Genomic DNA, 20,331 nt, shown 5'->3' on the forward strand with positions numbered 1-20,331 from the left:
CATGTGTATGATTTTAAGTGGTAATATTATATTCTCAGTTACTTAAAAGGTATTTTTCATATTCTCAGAGCCACAAACCTCTTAGGTCTCCTGAGTGCTTATATCAAGTACAATTCTAGATCATGGAACTATGATGTAGCATTCTATTTTAGGGCTGTTATCTCAGAAATAGAGAGGAAAATAAGCAGATATAGGAAAACAGACTGTAGGATTTGAAATTCTTGGGAAAAGGGAAGGGCAAAATATAAGTAGTCTTGGCACTCACACATCTAAAGTAGATTAGCTCTTAGGAGCTAATATTAGATATAAAGATAAAGACTTTTTTAAATGTTACATTCTTTTTTTAAAAAAAATTCAACTTTATTGATGTATAATCGACACATAAATTGTAAGATATTTAAAGTGTACATATACCATGGTGATTTGATATACATTGTGAAAAGATCCCCCCCACCTAGTTAATTATTAACACAACCAACACCTCACATATTTGTCTTTGTGTGTGTGAGAGAGCATTTGAGTTCTACTCTCTTAGCAAATTTCAATTATACAATGCAATGTTATCCTGTAGTCATCGTGTTTTACATTAGATCCTCATAAACTATATGGTTTTCTAGATGAGAGGACCCAGTATTATAAAGATGTTGGTTCTCCCCAAAGCAATCTATGGACTTAATGTAATCCCAATCAAAAACCCCAACAGGTTGCTTTTTTTTTTTCTCTTGGAACTTGGCAAGATGACTGTAAAATGTATTGAGAAGTATAAAGGACCAAGGGTGGGTTAGATACTCTTGAAGAAGAAGAAGAAGAAGAAGGTAGAAAGACTTGCTCCACCAGGTCCCAAGACTTATTAAAAAGGCAGCTGCGGTACTGGTGCAGACATAGACAAATAGACCATGGACCAATGAGACAGAATAGAAAGACCAGATACAGACTCAGACATATAGAGATAATTGGTTTATGCTGAAGTGGCATTCCAGAGAGCAGTGGGGAAAGGATCTTTTCAATAAATGGCGATGGAAAAATTAGGTATCCATATAGGGGGAAAAAAAGGAGAGAAAATAAAGTAGATGTCTACCTCACACCATATGCAAAAAACTCCAAATGGATACAGACTTAAATGTGAAAGATAAAACTTTAAAGCATGCACATACATATGCTTTATATATGTATGTATGTATATACACACACGTATCTTCATGAACTCAGGATATTAAAAGATTTCTTCTATGACATAAAAATCTGGTCAAAAATTATATATTTGAAGAACATCTCTTCATCAAAAGGTAACCTAAAGGCAAATAGCCACATAATGAGAGAATACATTGGCCACACATGTAACTGACAAAATATTAGGATCCAGAATATACAAAAATTCTTAAATCATTGGAAAGATAATCCAAGCTGAGAAAACTAGGCAAAATAACTTGAATAGTCTCTCCACAGAAGAGGAAATAAAAATACCAAAAGCCATGAGTTCTCAACTTCTCTAATAAATAATCAGAGAAATGCAGTTAAACCATAATGAGATTCTACCCTATATCATCAGTTAGCTAAAAATAGAACTACTGGCAAAGTGTTGGTGAGGATGTGGAACAATAGGAATTGGTGGTAGAAACTGCAAATTGTTACGTACTGATACTTAGGAATAGTTTAGCACACTGTAGTACAATTGAAGGTACATATGCATACCTTATGATCCAGCAATTCAACTCCTAGCTACGTACACTGGAGAGACTTGGCACTTAATACACAAATATATGTGTAGAGAATATTCTTTTTTTTCCCCCATAACTTTTTTTTTGCAACAGAAACGTTGCAAAATAATGCAGTGAATGTAATGAAGTCTTAATAGATGGTGTTTAAGCAAAACATGGTAGCTAGTGGAAGGAGCATACATGAGCTTTGAAGTCAGTAATACCTGACTTGAAATTTCAGTTCCACCTATTAGTTGTGTGGCCAAAGGCAATCTATTAATATTTGTGAGCCTCAGTTTTCTTATCTGTAAATTAGAGGTAATCATATGCCTACCATATTATATATTATAAGGAATAAATACATTAATGCATTAAAGCACTGAGCATAAATGCCTGAAACATAGTAGTTGTCCAGTAAATTATGGTTGTTATTAGTAATTTTTTATTATTGTTAAAAATGATAATGATGTATTTTATCATTTATCTGTATTAAAGACAGAAAATATTTTTTAAAAATTTGTTGCACTGGGCTTCCCTGGTGGCGCAGTGGTTGAGAGTCCGCCTGCCGATGCAGGGGACGCGGGTTCATGCCCCGGTCTGGGAGGATCCCACATGCCGCGGAGAGGCTGGGCCCGTGAGCCATGGCCGCTGAGCCTGCCCGTCTGGAGCCTGTGCTCCGCAAGGGGAGAGGCCCCAACAGTGAGAGGCCCGCGTACCACAAAAAAAAAAAAAAAAAAAAAAAAAATTTGTTGTGCTCAAAAGCTTACAAATACAGAGGCACATTTTTTTCTTCTCATTTTCTATTATAACTTCAATAATAGACAGTATAGACCAATGGGATAGCATGTCCATGTCAAAAATGATTTTATAATTTAAAAAATTATGCAGAATTAAAAACTTCGTTTGAAGAAATAAAAAACCAACTATGATTTTATCAAAAGTAAATGGATACTGAAGCGTGAAAAAGTTAAATAACTTTATCAAGAAGCAATATCAGAAATAGAGTATAGGTTTCCTAATTTTTAGCCCAGATCCTGCACATTAAATTATAATATCAGCAATTATTTTTATTTTTTTATTTTATATTGGAGTACAGTTGATTAACAATGTTGTGTTAGTTTCAGGTGTACAGCGTAGTGATTCAGTTATACATATACATGTATCTATTCTTTTTCAAATTCTTTTATTTTTAAAGAAAACTGAATTAAGTAAGAGTAGCCTTTAGCCCTAATGCTAAGGCCTTCATTGCCTTAACTGCAAAATGAATGAAGTCATGTGAAAAACCCCTGGAGCCCCTTTAATCTCCAGTGAAATTTGATTCTATGTCTGAAGTCTGTGCAACTGACCACCAGAACCACAGTCATCTTTTCCTCTTGGGAACTCTTTTCTGTACCCCACTATTTACCTTTCCAAACCAGTCACAATTGTGTTGTAATACTGTACGGTTACTTTTATTTTCATAAGCATATCCTCTATCTCCAGTTAGATTGGAGATACAGACCTTTTCTTACGTGCCTTTGTGTTTATAAGCTTTTGAGTGCAAAAAAAGATTTTTTTAATATAATTTCTGTCTCCTAATAGCACCTAACATAGTGCTTTACAAAATAAATGCATTTAAGGATGATGACTGTCAGATTGCAGTTAAAAAAAATTGCGTAGCCATCAAACATGGGCATAGGATTCATGGATTCTGCTTCAAAAGCAATGTTGTTTGTTTTCCTTTGTTCCAGAAAGATTCCGTGAAGCGCATATTTTCTGGCATTCAGCCTACAGGAATCCCCCACCTTGGCAATTACCTGGGAGCCATTGAGAGCTGGGTGAGATTACAGGACGAGCATGACTCCGTGCTGTACAGCATTGTTGACCTACATTCCATCACTGTCCCCCAAGACCCAGCCGTCCTCCGGCAGAGCATCTTGGACATGACGGCTGCTCTTCTCGCCTGTGGCGTAAACCCAGAGAAGAGCATCCTTTTCCAGCAATCTCAGGTCAGCTTCTCAGATTAGAACCGAGAAAACATTTATTTTCAGATTGAGGAAAAAATCGAATGGTTTATATAACTCCTGTTTTTGATTTTTTTTTTTGACCCTTCAAGTGTGACTTCATCAAATGCGACTGTTTCATTTTCATGTTTTCCCTATATTCATATCATTGAGTATTATTATAATGCAATAGTATTTTCAACTTTCCCTCCACTGTACTAGGTAAGTTTATAATGCTTCATAAACCAAAAAGTTGTATCCCATTAGTACTTCTAACCCTGGAATTGTTTTTCTGTACTGGGTTGCATTCAAACAGATGAATTCATGCTGTTGACTAGTCTCCTGGTGATGAGGGATAGAATTTAGCGACTGATGGTTTTACGTAACTCCGATGTTGCTTTATTGGGTATTGCATTTGGAAGGTCTATTGGATAATTCCCATTGTTCATTCTTCGTATAATAACTTTTGAGAAGATTTGAGAGAACTAGCTGGGAAATTGGAAGACAATGTCCAGTGTCTTGAGTCCAAGCCAAGAAAGGCTTTAGAACAAAGCCAAAATATTTGACTCATATCTTTACTATGGATGAATCAGTTTACTCTTGGACAGGCAGATAACCTGGACTAGAGACAAGGCGCTTAAGAGACTCCCTAGCAAAGAAGGTGAAAATTTTAACTGGATCATGCCCTTATCACATGTCTGCTTTAACCTGGTGACAGAGCCCCAGCCAAGGAATGGTATGTTATACATGTTTTGGCACATGTTAACATGTATGCACGTATGGAACGTGTTATACATGTGATCCTTTCTTGATCATAAACTTCTGACAATCATTATTTTTGTATATATTTAATCACCCACAGAACTTAATGTAATGATTCACACAGAGCAACCATTTAAAAATATGTAATCAATGAAAAGAGTATCTTCAAAAAATAAATGCAGTTATCAACTTAAACTTGTTACCAGCTTAGAGATAATGTGATAGAATAATAGATTCTAATCATTAAAATGACCATAAAGGCAATTTACCTCAATTTCCTTTTTTACAGTTGGTCAGGAAGCATTTCCTTACGTATGGCTTTTCAGATTCAATCCTGGACAGATGTAATTGTTATCAAGTACTTGCTTATATTGAGCAAACACCCACCTCCCTGTAACTTCTAGCCACTCATTTAACTCCTCGCTAAAAATACATATAAATCAACTCTGTCTTCCACATGACTGCTCTTCCAAACTTGGAGACATTAATTGTGCACCATCCTTACCCTCCAGGTCCTTGTTCCAATAGGCCTTAGCTTCTTCAAATTAGCTTACCCTAGATCTCTCACCCTCTTGGTTGTCCTACCTCAGAAGCACTCCTACCTTCTCTCTGAAAGGAAGATGCCTCTCATATTTCATGAAGCAATGTTTATCTAAACTCTTCACATCCATCTCTGAAATTATAATGCTGGTCATCTTTAGAGCCAGTTTTGGAATCACCTAATGCATTTTCCAAAGCATACCATCTTCACTCCATCTTAGCTGTTTTTGATACAAGCTCTCTTTTGATCCTTATGTGATATTCTTTTTAAAAATTGTATTCTCAGTACTTATTTCCATACTTCTTGTAGGTGAAAATGTCTAATCTCCACAAAGTAACCACTTGTCAGTTGCTTTTTAAAGTGACCTTTAAAATTAAAGGCTTATTTACAGTCACATCCAGTACTTGCACTTTGAGCTCATAGCCCCAGAAATGATTACCATATTCTAAAAATGTTCTCCTTTGTAAAGGATTTTTGGCAGTGACCTCCATAAATGTGTAAAATTTGCAGTAATTGAGGTATCTTCTTCCACATGGTACATTGTTGTTCAAAATAGCAATTGAAAGAGTAACCCACAATATGGGAGACTTTGTAAGAACGTTCTCATAAGTGAGGGATAAAAAAATTCACCTTCCCTTTGGTTTTTTTATGTTACAAAATGAGCTCACTGGTTCCCAAACTAGTGAGCTCATTATGTGGGTCTAGGTCAGAGAGTGGAGGCAACTGGTGTTGCCTGTTTCCTCAGTGGCCTCTAAATTGGCTCCCAGTTCCCCCTCCTACCATCCCTGACTTCAGCTCCCTTGGGGCAATTTCGATAGTTTGCCAGTAGAATTTGAAGGAAGTACTCATCAGCCCACATTCCACAATTTGTCCCACAAAGACAGTATTAAAAACTTCCTCAGGTGTCTTTCTGTCCTCAAGACATGCTTGGTCTGGGCCATTTCCTTCTTTAACTCGGGCAACCAACCTTATTACAACTCAGTGGATGGACTGGATATTTTATCAGATTTTCTTTCCTTTTTAAAATATTTAATAAAGAAAACTTTAAATATATGCAGAAGAGTAGAGAGAAGAGTATACTCTACCCCCATCATTTACTCACATTTTGTGATTTGTCTCGCCAATGTTGTTTTCTTTGTTGAAGTATTTTATAGCAGATACCACACATCATGACATTTCATGCCCTAAATATTTCAGCATGCCTCTCTATAAACTAAGGAAATTTTCTTACATAACCACAATACTGTCATCACACCTAACAAGTTAATGATAATTCCATATTATCTTCTAATACCCAGTCCATGTTCAAATTATGCTGATTCTTCCAAAATGTCTTCCAAAATGTTGTCTTGTTGGAATGATGATCCAACCAAGGTCTATGCATCACATTTGATTATGGATCTTAAAGTCTCTTTTTATTTCATGCCTTTTGATTTGTTGATCAAGTTTTATTTCCTGGGAAGTTAATCCTTCTGCACTTAAAAAAAAATTTTAAACTTTGGTTTTTATGCTCCCACTTTTTTCTTTTTTTTTTTTCCTGATGTGGTATGTATTTTTTTAATTGAAGTATAGTTGATTTACAGTGTTGTGTTAATATCTGCTGTACAGCAAAGTGATTCAGTTATACATATATATACATTCTTTTTTATATTCTTTTCCATTATGGTTTATTACATAAATATTGAATATAGTTCCCTGTGCTGTACCATAGCACCTTGTTGTTTATGCATTCTATATATACTAGTTTGCATCTGCTAACCCCAAACTCTCACTCCATCCCTCCCCCACTCCCCTTCCCCATTGGCAACCACAAGTTTGTTCTCTGTGTCTGTGAGTCTGTCTCTGTTTTGTAGATAAGTTCATTTGTACGCTTCCACTTTTTTCATGCCTTTGATATGTTAATCAGGCTTTCATTTATTTGCTATAAAATTAGCTCTTTTGGACATAAAAATAAACCTTAATTTTTTGTTCTTCCTCTTTTCACTAATCTGTGTTAGCTGATGTTTAATGGCTATAAACTGCCATCCTACATAGTTGCTTGTCACCATTTATAATAGTTTGACTAGAAACGATGCTTACTTAGTGCCTACGGAGTGCCTAGAAAGGAGTGCCTAGATATCAGTTCCTCTAGAATGCTGTAAAGCTTCAAGCGGTTCATGGAGGATGATGGGAAGTTCTTCCTGATGCTTTATCTTGAAACTGTGAAGGCATGTATTGGCTTTTGCTTCTTAGGACCATTCTCAAGTAGAAGTATATTAACTAAGCTAGTCGCCTTGAAACAATGATTATTTTAAAGACCTGACCCCATATTTACCTTGTTCTAGTAGGTGAAAGAATCATCATGGTGTTTGTATTTTATGTCTTGCTATCCAAAAGCCAATTAATTAACAACTGTCTTTATCAACCTGTGGAGTTTTCAGTAGAGGGGGATTGAGAAGAAAATAGAGCATCTTTAAACGTGGAAGATTTACCAGCCGTTTCATGTATATGACCTCTCTTTTAATCTTCAAAGCAGTGCATGAGTTAGGCATTACTGTTTTTTCACAGATGAATAAATTAAGGTATAAAGAGATTAAGTAATCAGAAAATCTCTGAGGGTGCCTGGTACTTGGTAAATGCTTAATAATATCTTCTTAATTAGCTACCTGAGGTCATAACAGCTTGTAGGTGGCAAATCCAGGACTCTTTTTTCTTCCTAAGGCACTACTTTTAGAAGCTATATAGACAGTTTCTGACTTACAGTGGTTCAACTTATGATGGTTTGAAAGCAATATGCATTCAGTAGAAGCTGTACTTTGAATTTTGGATGTTGATCTTTTTCCAGGCTGGCAATATGTAGTACGATATTCTCTTGTGGTACTGGGCAGCAGCAGGGAGCTGCAGCTCCAGGTCAGCCGCGAGATCACCAAGGTAAACAACCGAGACACTCACAACCGTTCTGTTTTTCACTTTCAGTACAGTATTCAATAAATTACATGAGATATTCAACACTTTATTATAATATAGGCTTTGTGCTGGATGATTTTGCCCAACTATAGGGCTATTGTAAGTGTTCTGAGCACGGTGAAGCTATGATGTTCGGTAGGTTAGGTGTATTATATGCATTTTCAACTTAGAATATTTTCAGCTTAACCATGTGTTTATCAAGACGTAACCCCATTGTAAGTTGAGGAAGATCTGTACTCATGGGGAGAGAATATTTTTCGGCCTCCCACCATGCCTTTGCCTCAGGAGCTGATGGCAGAGGGGCAGTGCAGAGCCAGAGCTGACCTGAAGACCCTGGACTACTAAATTACCCTCTCACTCCTGCTTCTGTCTCACAAATCGATGGTCCATTCCCCACATTGTAGCCACGGTCATCTTTCTACTTAAAATACATCAGCACCTCTCTCCTACCCTCAAGGTAAAAATTTAAACTCAGTTTCTAGAAAGCCCTTCAAGCATGAGGCCGCTGAGAACATCAGGTCAGTGTTTCTTCCACTCCATCACTTTTTATCACAGGTTATTTTGTGTTCAAATGATCTGATTAACTTTTACCAATAATTCTTTAAAGCAGAAGTTAGAGTATTTTCTTCTGGTTTTTTTGTTTGTTTGTTTGTTTTTATATATTTATTTTATTTATTTATTTTTGGCTGCGTTGGGTCTTCGTTGCTGCGCGTGGGCTTTCTCTAGTTGCGGCGAGCAGGGGCTACTCTTTGTTGTGGTGCGCGGACTTCTCATTGCAGTGGCTTCTCTTGTTGCGGAGCACAGGCTCTAGGTGCATGGGCTTAGTTGCTCCGTGGCATGTGGGATCTTCCCGGACCAGGGCTCAAACCTGTGTCCCCTGCATTGGCAGGCAGATTCCTAACCACTGTGCCACCAGGGAAGCCCCTCTTCTGGTTTTATTTTGAGAAAATTTGATAAATCAATTCTTAACTTATAAAACATAAATTAGAGGTTATTTGTGTAATTTTAACAAGGTTTTTTTTGTTAATTTCTTTATATTGGGAATTTTGCAGTACATTTATGCATTTAGTTGATCACTGAATATGATAGGAATTTAGAAAATAATTAGAATTAAAGTGTTGGGAGCCAATACCAGTTAAAATTAGTTATAACTACATCTCCTCACAGACAATTGTTTCCAAGTAAAATGAAGAATTTTTGAAATTGTGAGTTAGAGAAAAATACTTTTTATATTATGTAAGGGCTCTTTTCATGTATATCCATTGTGTTAAGCAAAGTACTTACAGATAAATATAAAGACTAGTTCCCCAGGTGCCATTGTTGGACACCAGAGTAAGTTCTAGTAATTATTTGAAATAGGGAAAGAGTTTAGCTATGTTATAATGCTGATTTTACCAATAATTTTTATCTCCAGTCCTTTGCATTCTTTCTCAGCGGTCTGACTGGAACGATTTAGACTTACTGAAGATTTTTCTCATTATTTTCTTTTTCTTTCTTTCCCACCAGCCTCTAGTCATGGTGCTTCCCCTACAATATGTTTGCCATATGTGGGGAATTTTACAGAGCCTCTCCTCTGAAAGGTGTGTGTGTGCACGTGCGCATGTGTGTGTGTGTGTGAGTGAGAGAGAGAGAGTGGGAGGGAGAGGGAGAGGGATCGCCTGCTTATGTGTGTGCTTGGCAGAGGTTTCCATGCCAATGCCAAAGTCAGTGGTCTCTTATTTCTAGCAGGCCCGAGTGCAGATCCAGTCTGATTCCCACAGCTGCCTCTGAGGTGCACGTTTCCACATCTTTAGTTGTTACTTTGCTTGGGATTGAATCACCCTGCAGATGGAAGATAAAAGCTGGAGTTCATAGCTTTAGGCACTGGCTTTCTGCCAAGGCTGGGAGAAAAGGACAGTTTTCGACCATCAGACATCATGTTACAGAGGGTCCAAAACAGTCCAGGGAAGAGTCGAGGGAGAAGAATGGAATCTGCAGCTTTGGAATGTGGCCTCATTCTCTAATTAGAGGTAGGTTTTGTTTCCCAGGAAACTAAAATCAATAATAACAATAAAGGAAAGGGGGCTATGGAGGAACCAATTTCCGAATAAGGGCCAAAGGAACTGACTACATGAATCTTGGCTCACTGAATACAAACAAAAGTGGTACCTGACCCATTCGTTGTCCCTTATCTTAGAGGTAAAAAGCCAAAGCCTAAACTAGGACAGAGAATCTTTTGTGTTTTCACTTATCCTAGTAATTTTGGAAGCATATTTGAGTACATATTTGTATTTGTTAAACTCTCAAGTTGTTAGGCTACCAACAACAGGTGTACATTCAACTCGTAATAGGAAGGAAGCAAACAGACCTCTATATAGGTTAATGGTCTTGAGGAATCTATTTGTAAAATTGGTGTCACCTCCAAAGTTTCCAGGGAGAGACAAAAGTTCTAAATGGCCCATGGCATAAATAATAAAGAGAAGTTAGGAGAATTATTATATAACTCAAACTCCTCATGTTATATTTCCTTCTCTAAAAAGTTTCCACTAGTACCACTTCCTTGCCTAGATCTATACTCATGTGTGACTTGATGAGAAGCTGTAGTATTTGTGCTGCTTGCATCCTGGACTACAGGGTTAGGTCATATCTTAATGACACCTCCAAGAAGAGTTATTTTTTACTATCAGGGCAGTAGTGGAAAGAGTATGAGCTTTGAAGCCAGATACAGTTTGAATCTCACTGTGATCTCTTCTTGTAGTGACACACTGGGCAAGTTACTGAAGCTCTCTGAACCCCCTTTTTAATGTCTATAATAGGGATATTTAAATAATATGATGTATAATTCCTGGCAGATGTTAACTTTCTCTCTCACCCTACATCACCAGACACATATTGTCCCCACCCTAGGCTCCTTGATTTGTTTAAGGGTAGAGCGGATTTGGAAGGTGGGGATCAAATTAATGACAGTGCCTGTCTTTATACTCAATAACAAACTATTTTCACAGGCGTTTGTTGTCAAAGGTCTTTCAGGACTTTTTAAGAAATATTTCAGACATTCAGAAAAATATGAAGGCGAATGGCTGCTTTTTGAAATGCTAACCTTTTGGCATAGTTGCTGCATGTAGTTTCTGGGGTTTTTTAAAATTAATTTTTATTGGAGTACAGTTGCTTTACAATGTTGTGTTAGTTTCTACTGTATAGCAAAGTGAATCAGCTATACGTATACATATATCCCCTCTTTTTTGGATTTCCTTCCCATTTAGGTCACCACAGAGCACTGAGTAGAGTTCCCTGTGCTATACAGTAGGTTCTCATTAGTTGTCTGTTTTATGCATAGTGTCAATAGTGTATATGTGTCTATCAAACGTTACAAGTACAGTCGAAACTTTCTGTTTAGCTCTCTCTAACCCCATTATGTTTCCTGCCTCCCCAGAGGTAACCACTATACTGAATTTAATACTCATCATTCCCATGTACGTGTTTCTATTTGTATTGCATATAATTTGGCCATAACAATCCATATCATTTATTTTGTATGTTTTAAAACTTTATGTAAATAGCATCATGCTGCACAAATCTTCCTGCATCTATATTTTTGTGTGCAACATTAGTTATGTGTTCGAGATTTATTCGTTTTGACTGCTCTACAATATTCCATTGTCTGGCTCTATCACAATTTATTTATCTATTTTCCTGACAAAGCGTATTTAGATTTTTTCCAACTTTTTTGTTACTGCAAATAATACTACAGTGGGCATACTTCTATATGCTTTTTGTGTACATCTGAAAGGCTTTTCTAGGTGTACATACATAAGAGTGGAATCATGAGGATATATGACATGTATATATATCATAAGTGTTAGTGGCTATTGCTAGATTGCTCTCCAAATTGGTATTCCAATTTACATTCCCAACAAGTGAAGAGTTTCTTTTGGTCTATGGCAATATTTGGTATAATTAGACATTTTACTTTTGCCATTATAAAGGATAGAATATGCTATCTTATTTTAATTTGCATTTTTGGTTTTGTGAGCCTCTCTATCATACCTTTCTTTTCTATTTCATTAGTTTCATTGTTTCCTCTCTTGCTTCTGTTTTCTTTGAAATTACTTTGTTGTTATTTTTCTAACTTCTTAAGTGGACCTCATTAATTTTTAGCCATTCTTCTTTTCTAATATAATTATAAATACTCATTTCCTTCTAAGTACTGTTTTATCAGCATCTACAAAGCTGTGATACGTAGTATTTTCACTATAACTCATTTGTAAATGATTTCTAATTTCTATTATTTCTTGTTTGATCTGTGATTTATTTAGAAATATGTGTTTTAATTTCCAAATACATGACTCTTTTTCTAAAACCCATTTTACCCACTTGAATGACTAAAATTAAAAATACTGATAGTGCTAAGTTTTGGTAAGGATGTGGAACAACGTGAACTCATACATTGCTGTTAAGAGTATAAAATGACAATTTCTTATAAAATTAAAACATATACTTACCAAGTGACACAGCAGTTTCACTCCTAGGTATTTACCAAAGAGAAATGCAAACATTGCCTGCAAAATGACTTATACGTAAGTGTTCATAGTGTTTTTGCTCACAATAGTTCCAAACTAAAAACAACCCAAACGTCCATCAATGAATAAATAAATAATGGTAGAATATTCAATCAATGGAATATTATTAAACAGTGAAAAGGAGTCTGTAACAACATGAAGGAATAGCAGAAACATTATGCTGAAAGAAGCCAAGAACAGAAGAATTCATATTATATACTAACATTTATATGATATTCTAGAACAGGCAGAACTAATCCATAATAACAAAAAACAGATCAGTGGTTCCCAGGAGCAGGGATGAGGGAAGGGTGAGGAATAAACTGCAAAACTGTGTGAGGGAACTTTTGGGGGACATTGAACTGTTCTATATCTTGACTGGTGTGATGGTTACACGTGTATAGATTTGTCAGAACTCTGTGGACTGAGCAGCTAAAGTGGGTCCATCTTATTGTTTGTGCTTTATGCCTCACTAAAGTTGACTTAGTATTAAAAAAATTTTTTTAATGAGTAGGCACTTAGGATATATAAGTCAAAAGAAAAGAAGAACCCACAGAACTGTGTGAGAACACTACAGGTTTTTCAATATAGTTGTCATTCAAGCATTTAAAATAACAAAGGCAAAATAAATATGGCATAAAAATTTCATCTGAGCTTTGAGTCACCCATTCACAATGAAACCAAGAAACAACCTGCTCACAAGTTTAGTCAGTAATTATTTTGTTTGCTGTTGTAACATGTTCCCTAAACTTCTTGTAAAACCAGCAAAAAGCCCCATGAAACCAAGTGTTGCAGCTGTTGACCCCACTACAAGGAAAGTATAAAAAGAGAGTGGCTCTGGGACTTCCCTGGTGGCACAGTGGTTAAGAATCTGCCTGCCAATGCAGGGGACATGGGTTTGAGCCCGGGTCCGGGAAGATCCCACATACCACGGAGCAACTAAGCCCGTGTGCCACAACTACTGAGCCCGTGTGCCACAACTACTGAAGCCCACGCGCCTAGACCCCATGCTCCACAACAAGAGAAGCCACCGCAATGAGAAGCCCGCGCACCACAATGAAGAGTAGCCCCCACTTGCCGCAACTAGAGAAAGCCCGTGCACAGCAACGAAGACACAACGCAGCCAAAAATAAAAATAAATTAATTTTTTAAATAAAGAGAGCAGCTTTGCCGAGGACAGTGCTTTGAATTAGACTGAAGGGATCTTTACTGCCAAGAATTTTAGGGAATTTTAGTCAAGAGTTGAAAAGAGTTTAAAATAAGAATATGAAAATCATCTTATGATTTAAGACTTTCATCATTTTTGTTTGTTTTTAGATGATTTTTTAATTCATGTTTTTCCTTGTTTAAACATTATTTATCCAAATCAAAACAATAACAAATATATGTAGGGAGAGACATCATTTACAAACATATTTTGTACTTATTTGTTATATACTACAGGATAAAGAACACAACCCAGGGTTGTGTTGTTTTTTTTTTTTTTTAATGAAGCACAATGTGACCTCTAATTTACCTGTGCTTAGTCTTTTCTTCTTATACTTCTTTACTATTCTGATTCATTGATATATTAACTGCTCATTCCTTTTAATCTCCAGAATTCTGTCCTGAGCTAGGTAGGTAGGTAGGTAGGTAGGTAGGTAGATAGGTAGATAGACAGATACCTAGACAGATACATAGATAGATCTATTCCATATTTTTTATTTTTTCTGCCCTCTTGAAGTCTCATCTACTTCTATAACTTTCAGCCATTTTCTCTCAAATCTTGTCTCTTTCCCTGACCTTTCTTCCTAGTTTTTTGTGTTTCTAGCAGTCTTCTAGACTTCTCTCTCTGGATATCTTTCCAAAATCTCAATTTCAACATATCTGAAACCAGATCTTTCCTTTTCACCTCTAACCAGCCCCTCCACTTGAATTTTTAAAATAATTTGGGATGAAATTCACATAACATAACATTAACTACTTTTTCCCAACCTTAGATATATGTTTATATTTTTTCTTTACACAGACTTTTTTTTAAAACTGAGGTAAAATACATGAATATAAAATGTACCATCTTAACCATTTTTTAAGTGTACAATTCAGTAGTGTTAAATATATTCATGTTACTGTGCAACCAATCTCCAGAACTGTTTCATCTTGCAAAACTGAAATTCTGTACCCATTAAACAGCTATTTCCTCCCCTCCCCGCAACCTCCAGACCCTGGCAACCACCATTCTGCTTTCTGTCTCTATGAGTCTGACTGTTCTAGATAATTCATATGAGTAAAATCATACAGTATTTGTCTTTTTGTGACTGGGCTCATTTCACCTAACATACTGTCCTCCAGGTTCATCTATGCTATAGCATGTGTCTTAATTGCCTTCCTTTTTAAAGCTGAATAATATTCCATTGTGTGTATATATCACATTTTGTTTATCCATTCATTCATCTGTCAATGGCTATTCGGGTTGCTTCCCCTTTTTGGCTATGTTTAATAATGCTGTTGTGAACATGAGTATACAAATAGCTCTTTAAGATCCTGCTTTGTATTCTTTTTTTTTTTTTAATCAAAGTATAGTTGATTTACACTATTGTGTTAGTTTCAGGTGTACAGCAAAGTGATTCAGTTATATTAATTCTTTTCCATTATAGTTTATTACAAGATATTGAATATAGTTCCCTGTGCTATACAGTGAATTCTTGTTGTTTCTTTTGTGTATAAACCCAGAAGTGATATTGCTGGATCACATGGTAATTCTATTTTTAATTTTTTTAGGAATCACCATACTGTTTTCCGTAGCAGTTGGACCATTTTACTTTCTGACCAACAGTGCACAAGGGTTCCAATTTCTCCATCCTCATCAACAGTTGTTATTTTCTTTTTTGTATGTGTGGGTTTTCTTGGGGTTTGTGGGGTTTTTGTAATAGTAGCCTTCCTGATGGATATGAGGCAATATCTCATTTTATAGTTTTAATTTGCATTTCCCTAATCACTAGTGATGTTGAGCATCTTTTCATATGCTTGTTGGCCATTTGTATAACTTCCTTAGAGAAACGACTCTTCAAGTCCTTTGCCCATTTTTTAATCAGGTTGTTTTTGTTGTTGTTGTTGTTGAGTTGTGGTAGTTAGTCTTTATTTTCTCCCACTTCACAGGTTGCCTTTTCACTTTGTTATGCCCTTTGATGAACAAAAGTATTTAATTTAATGTAGTCCCCAAAATCTTCATTATTTTTTAGGACCTAAGTTTTGGGGTCTATCATATATACACACATGAAAATTTAACATAAAATTTACTCAAGAAATAAATTTTATAAAAACAACAATAAACTGTCTGCCGTCTTGTCCTCTACAGGATAGCTCTCTTATTCTTCCTCAAGGTAGGAATTGCTGGTGGGGGGGGAGGGGCATGTTTATGGTAGATTGTTATCATTCCTAATTATTCATGTTCATTTCCTGTCAGGACTATGATCAGAAGACTTTTTCTGCAAGAGCATAGATAGTAAATAGTTTAGGCTTTGCAGGCCACATGTGCTGTCATCACCCTCTTCACCACCACCTCTCCTCCTCCTCCTATTCTTTTTCCTTCTCCTTCTTCTCTTTTTTTATATTTGACTACCCTTTAAAAATATAAAAACCATCCTTAACCCATGGGCTGAATAAAAACAATCCACAGGTCAGATTTGGCCTGTGAGCAGCAGTTTGCTAACCCATGTGTATGAGGATTATATGTCCTCATCCATTGCCGCATGACTGACAGTGCCTTCGATAGGAGAAGCATCTGTTCCTACTCCACTCGTGTTGGGCTTGTCCACATGACTTGCTTTAGCCAATGGAAAGTGAGTGAGCATGTGATACACCATGCCCAAGCAGGATCTTTGCAAGCCATTCCATGTTTGTTCTCTCTTGCTCTTCCTTCCTTCTAACTCCTTCAGTTTGGGTCCTGGAATGAGAAGGTACGTAAAGCAGAGGAAAAGCCAGCCTACAGCTACTAATATGTGATGTGAATGAGAAAGAAACCATTGCTGTGGGCCGCTTATTTAGGGTTGTTACCCAGCCTAGCCTAGAAAAAGCTGACTAATATACTGCTCTAGGTAAAGAGGTACATATGTGTACACATACACACACATATACACACTAAGCAATAGGACTTAGACGGAGGTGACTTTTAAGTCTGGAGCAGGCTTATAGAAGCTACTTATTTAGCTTTGTAAATATTGAACTAAGAAAAAAGCATAGAAGAATCCAAACGTGTACAGATAGATATTCATTGGCAAACATAAATACTGACAGGAGGCAGACCAGTTGAAGAGAGTGAGTGAGAGTTTATCATTGATAACAGAGTTCTTTTAATTTAAATTGATCCCCAAACAAGGTTCCTGTTAAGGGGATTTGTGATGAGGATGATAAGAGTCTAATAAAAATAACTCAGCATGAAATTGCTAGTTTCCAAGAGGAAATGATCAATGGGAATTTGTGAGTCTGAATAGTCTTCCAGGTGTCCTAACCAAAACTTATAGTACCTGATTCCTGGGAAGATAACATTTATATAGGAAGTAGTAAAATCCTAAGGGACACTTAGACATTTGATCTGAGATTTACTGAATCAGCTAATTGCTTGAATGGCTTTGATTGATACCTAAGGGACACTTAGACACTTAGACATTTGATCTAAGATTTACTGAATCAGCTAATTGCTTGAATGGCTTTCATTGATACCTAGCAGCTGTATTTTTTTGGAATCATGCTATCCTGTACTCTCCTTGCTAATTAAATGTTTCTGAAAAAAGTTTAAATTCAGCAAAACACAGGGGCTACTATAACAGACATTCATGTTCCCAACACCAAGGATGAATATTGTTGACATTTTGTCATATTTGCTTGACTTCCTATATTAAACAAAGTTGAAGGACCCTTTAATTCTTTCCTTGCCCACTCCTTTCACCCCTCCTCCCTACATCCCTTTTCTCTATCCCCAGGCAACCAAATCTTGGACTTGGCCTATATCAATCCAGCCAATTTTTCACACTTGTTTTCATGTGTAATCCCATGAATAAATATAATATTTTTAATTGTGTGGTTTAAAAACAAAATGATACAAGTGGTGCCGTATTGTAGAACTTTTCTGCAATTTTCTTTTTTCACACAGCGGTATGTTTTTGTGATCTCATGTTCATACATCTAACTCTAGTTCATTTCTTCTATTTGTTGTATAGTGTGCCATTATATAAATAGGCCACACTTTATTTAGACATCACCCTATTAATAAACCTTTAATTTCATTCATGCATTCATTTAATAAATATTTATTGAGCGCTTACCATGTCCTAGGTCCTGTGTTATGTACTCATGTTACATCAGTGAAGAAAACAGACAAAAATCTTTGCCACCATAGTACTTACATTCTGTTGGGATAACACAACATAAATAATAACTATAATGAATAAGCCAAACATAAAGTATATTAGAAGGTGATAGGTTATATAGAAAAAGATGAAGGGGAATTGGGAGTGGCACTGAGGGAAACATGTTGCTATTGTAAACAGCGTGGCTTGGTGAACCCCCTTGATAAGATAATATTAAAGCAAAGACTTAATGTGAGGGAGTTAGTGACGTGAATATCTGGGGGAAGAGAATTCCTATCAGAGAAAAGAGTCAGTGCAAAGCCCCTAAGGTGGGAGTATGCCTGGTGTATTCAGGGAACACAAGGAAGTCAGCATGTCTGGAGAAGGGGGAACAAAGCGGGTGAGGAGGAGGGTTGGAATCCAGACGTCACAGGGTTGAAAGGGAGGAGATGATCATGATAGGCCATTGTAAGGACTTCGGCTTCTACTCTGAGGAAATGGGAAGTGCAGGATTTGGAACAGAGAAGTGACACAGTCTATGTTTGTCTTTGTTTTTTTTGTGGTACGCGGGCCTCTCACTGTTGTGGCCTCTCCCGTTGCGGAGCACAGGCTCCGGACGCGCAGGCTCAGCGGCCATGGCTCACGGACCCAGCCGCTCCGCGGCATGTGGGATCTTCCCAGACCGGGGCATGAACCTGCGTCCCCTGCATCGGCAGGCGGACTCTCAACCACTGCACCACCAGGGAAGCCCACAGTCAATGTTTTAAAAGGGTCACTTTGGCTATTGTTAAGAATAGACCGCATTGTAGCTAGGTTGGAAGCAGGGAGACCAGTTAGCAATCCAGGTGAGAGTTGATCGTGCCTCAGACCAGAGTGGTAACAGCAGAAGAGGTGAAAGTGCTAAGAGATTCTGAATATATTTTGAAGGTAGAAGCAACAAGATTTGCAGATGGATTAGGCATAGAGTATGAGAGAAATAGAGGAGTGAAGAATGACTCCAAGGTTTTCACCTAAGTAACTGCAAGGGTAGAGTTGCCACCAACAGAAAGGACAGCTGTGGTAGAGCAGGTTTGGGAAGGAAGGGTCAGGAGCTCAGTTCTGGGTAGACTGAATTTGAGATGTCCATTGGATATCCACACGAATATGCTGAATGGAGAGTTGGATATATGAATCTGGAGTTCAGCAAAGAGGTCTGGCTAGAGTTATACATTTAGAAGTCATCAGTTACACAAATCGTAGTTAAAGCCATGAGATGAGATGAAATCGCAAAGAGAGTGAGTGTAAAAAAGAATGTAAATAAAGAAACAAGGACTAAAACCTGGGTGTCTGCAATATTAAGGTCAGGGAGAAGAGAAGGAACCACACAAAGAGACTGAGAAGAAAAAGTATTGAAACTGGGAGAAAAACTACAATAATGCAGTGTCTGGGGAGCCAAGTGAAGAAAGTGAATCAAGGTGGAAGAAGTAACTAGTTGTGTCAAATGCTGTTTACTATGTCAGTAAGATAACAACTTTATCTTAACCATTAGCATTGCTGACTGGTGAGCGGTTGTAGTGGAGCAGTGGAGGTGAAACCTGATTGGAGTGGGCTTAAGTGAGAAGGGGAGGCTCGTCAAACACAGCAGCAGCTCTGGCATCTTTTTCTTCATTGATGAGAACCCATTCTCCCCACTCACGTTTTGAAAGGATCTGGAGTTGGCTTTGATTTGAGGGCCATCTATTCCTGTGGGGAGAAAAATTCCTGTCTGGAGGAAAGTGGAAATCATGCCAAAGATCAGAAAATCAGGACTACTCAAACTACATTATCTTTATTGCCACGGAATAAGTAATGGATGATGCATCAGAGAACAGTTGTGATGAATTCCACCTGCATAGTTTTTTAAATAGCCTTATTGAGATAAAATTCATACACCATACAATTCACTCATTTAAAGTGTACAATTTAATGACTTTTGGTATATTCACAGAGTTGTGTATCCATCGCCATAATCAAGTTTAGAGCATTTTCATCACTCTGTGATGAAACCCAGTACCCATTGCCCCTCTCCCCTCTCCATGGCAACCTCCGATGCACTTTGTCTCCTATGGGTTTGCCTTTTCTGAACATTTCATACAAGTGGATTTTGTGATTGGCTTCTTTCACTTAACATAACGTTTTCAAGGTTTGTCTATGCTGTAATATTTATCAGTACTTCATTTGTTTTTATTGTGGAGTAGTATTCCATTGTATGGCTATACCACATTTTGTTCATTCATTCAGGATGAGTCAGTGAACATTTGGGTTGTTTCCACTTTTCCAGATGTTTTCCACATGAAAATGCTACTCTGAACTTGTGTATAAAGTTTTTGTATAGTTACATGTTTTTGGTTATCTTGGTATACATTTAGGAATGGGATTGCTGGGTTATATGGTGACTCTATATTTAACATTTTGAAGGACTGTTAAAGGGTTTTGAAAGTGGCTGCACTACTTTGTATGAGAGTTCTACCACCAATGTACAGAGGGTCCCTGACTTAGGATGGTTCAAACATACGATTT

The 20,331-nt window shown here is 37.1% G+C and overlaps 1 protein-coding gene across 2 annotated transcripts in view; it reads left to right on the forward strand.

Annotated features, from left to right (window-relative positions):
• The window catches only part of WARS2 (tryptophanyl tRNA synthetase 2, mitochondrial), an 87,899-nt gene that overhangs the window by 38,183 nt on the left and 29,385 nt on the right, over window positions 1-20,331 (forward strand). For both annotated transcript variants that reach the window (XR_009564273.1, XM_030869214.2), the window contains exon 2: window positions 3,428-3,685. Coding sequence is in view for 1 of the 2 variants with exons in the window: in XM_030869214.2 (XP_030725074.1) it covers window positions 3,428-3,685 (258 nt within the window). In the remaining variant the exon portion in view is untranslated. The remainder of the gene's footprint in view (window positions 1-3,427; window positions 3,686-20,331) is intronic.

This window comes from Globicephala melas, chromosome 1 (assembly GCF_963455315.2).
Source record: "Globicephala melas chromosome 1, mGloMel1.2, whole genome shotgun sequence".
In the NCBI taxonomy this organism is placed as follows: Eukaryota; Metazoa; Chordata; class Mammalia; order Artiodactyla; family Delphinidae; genus Globicephala; species Globicephala melas.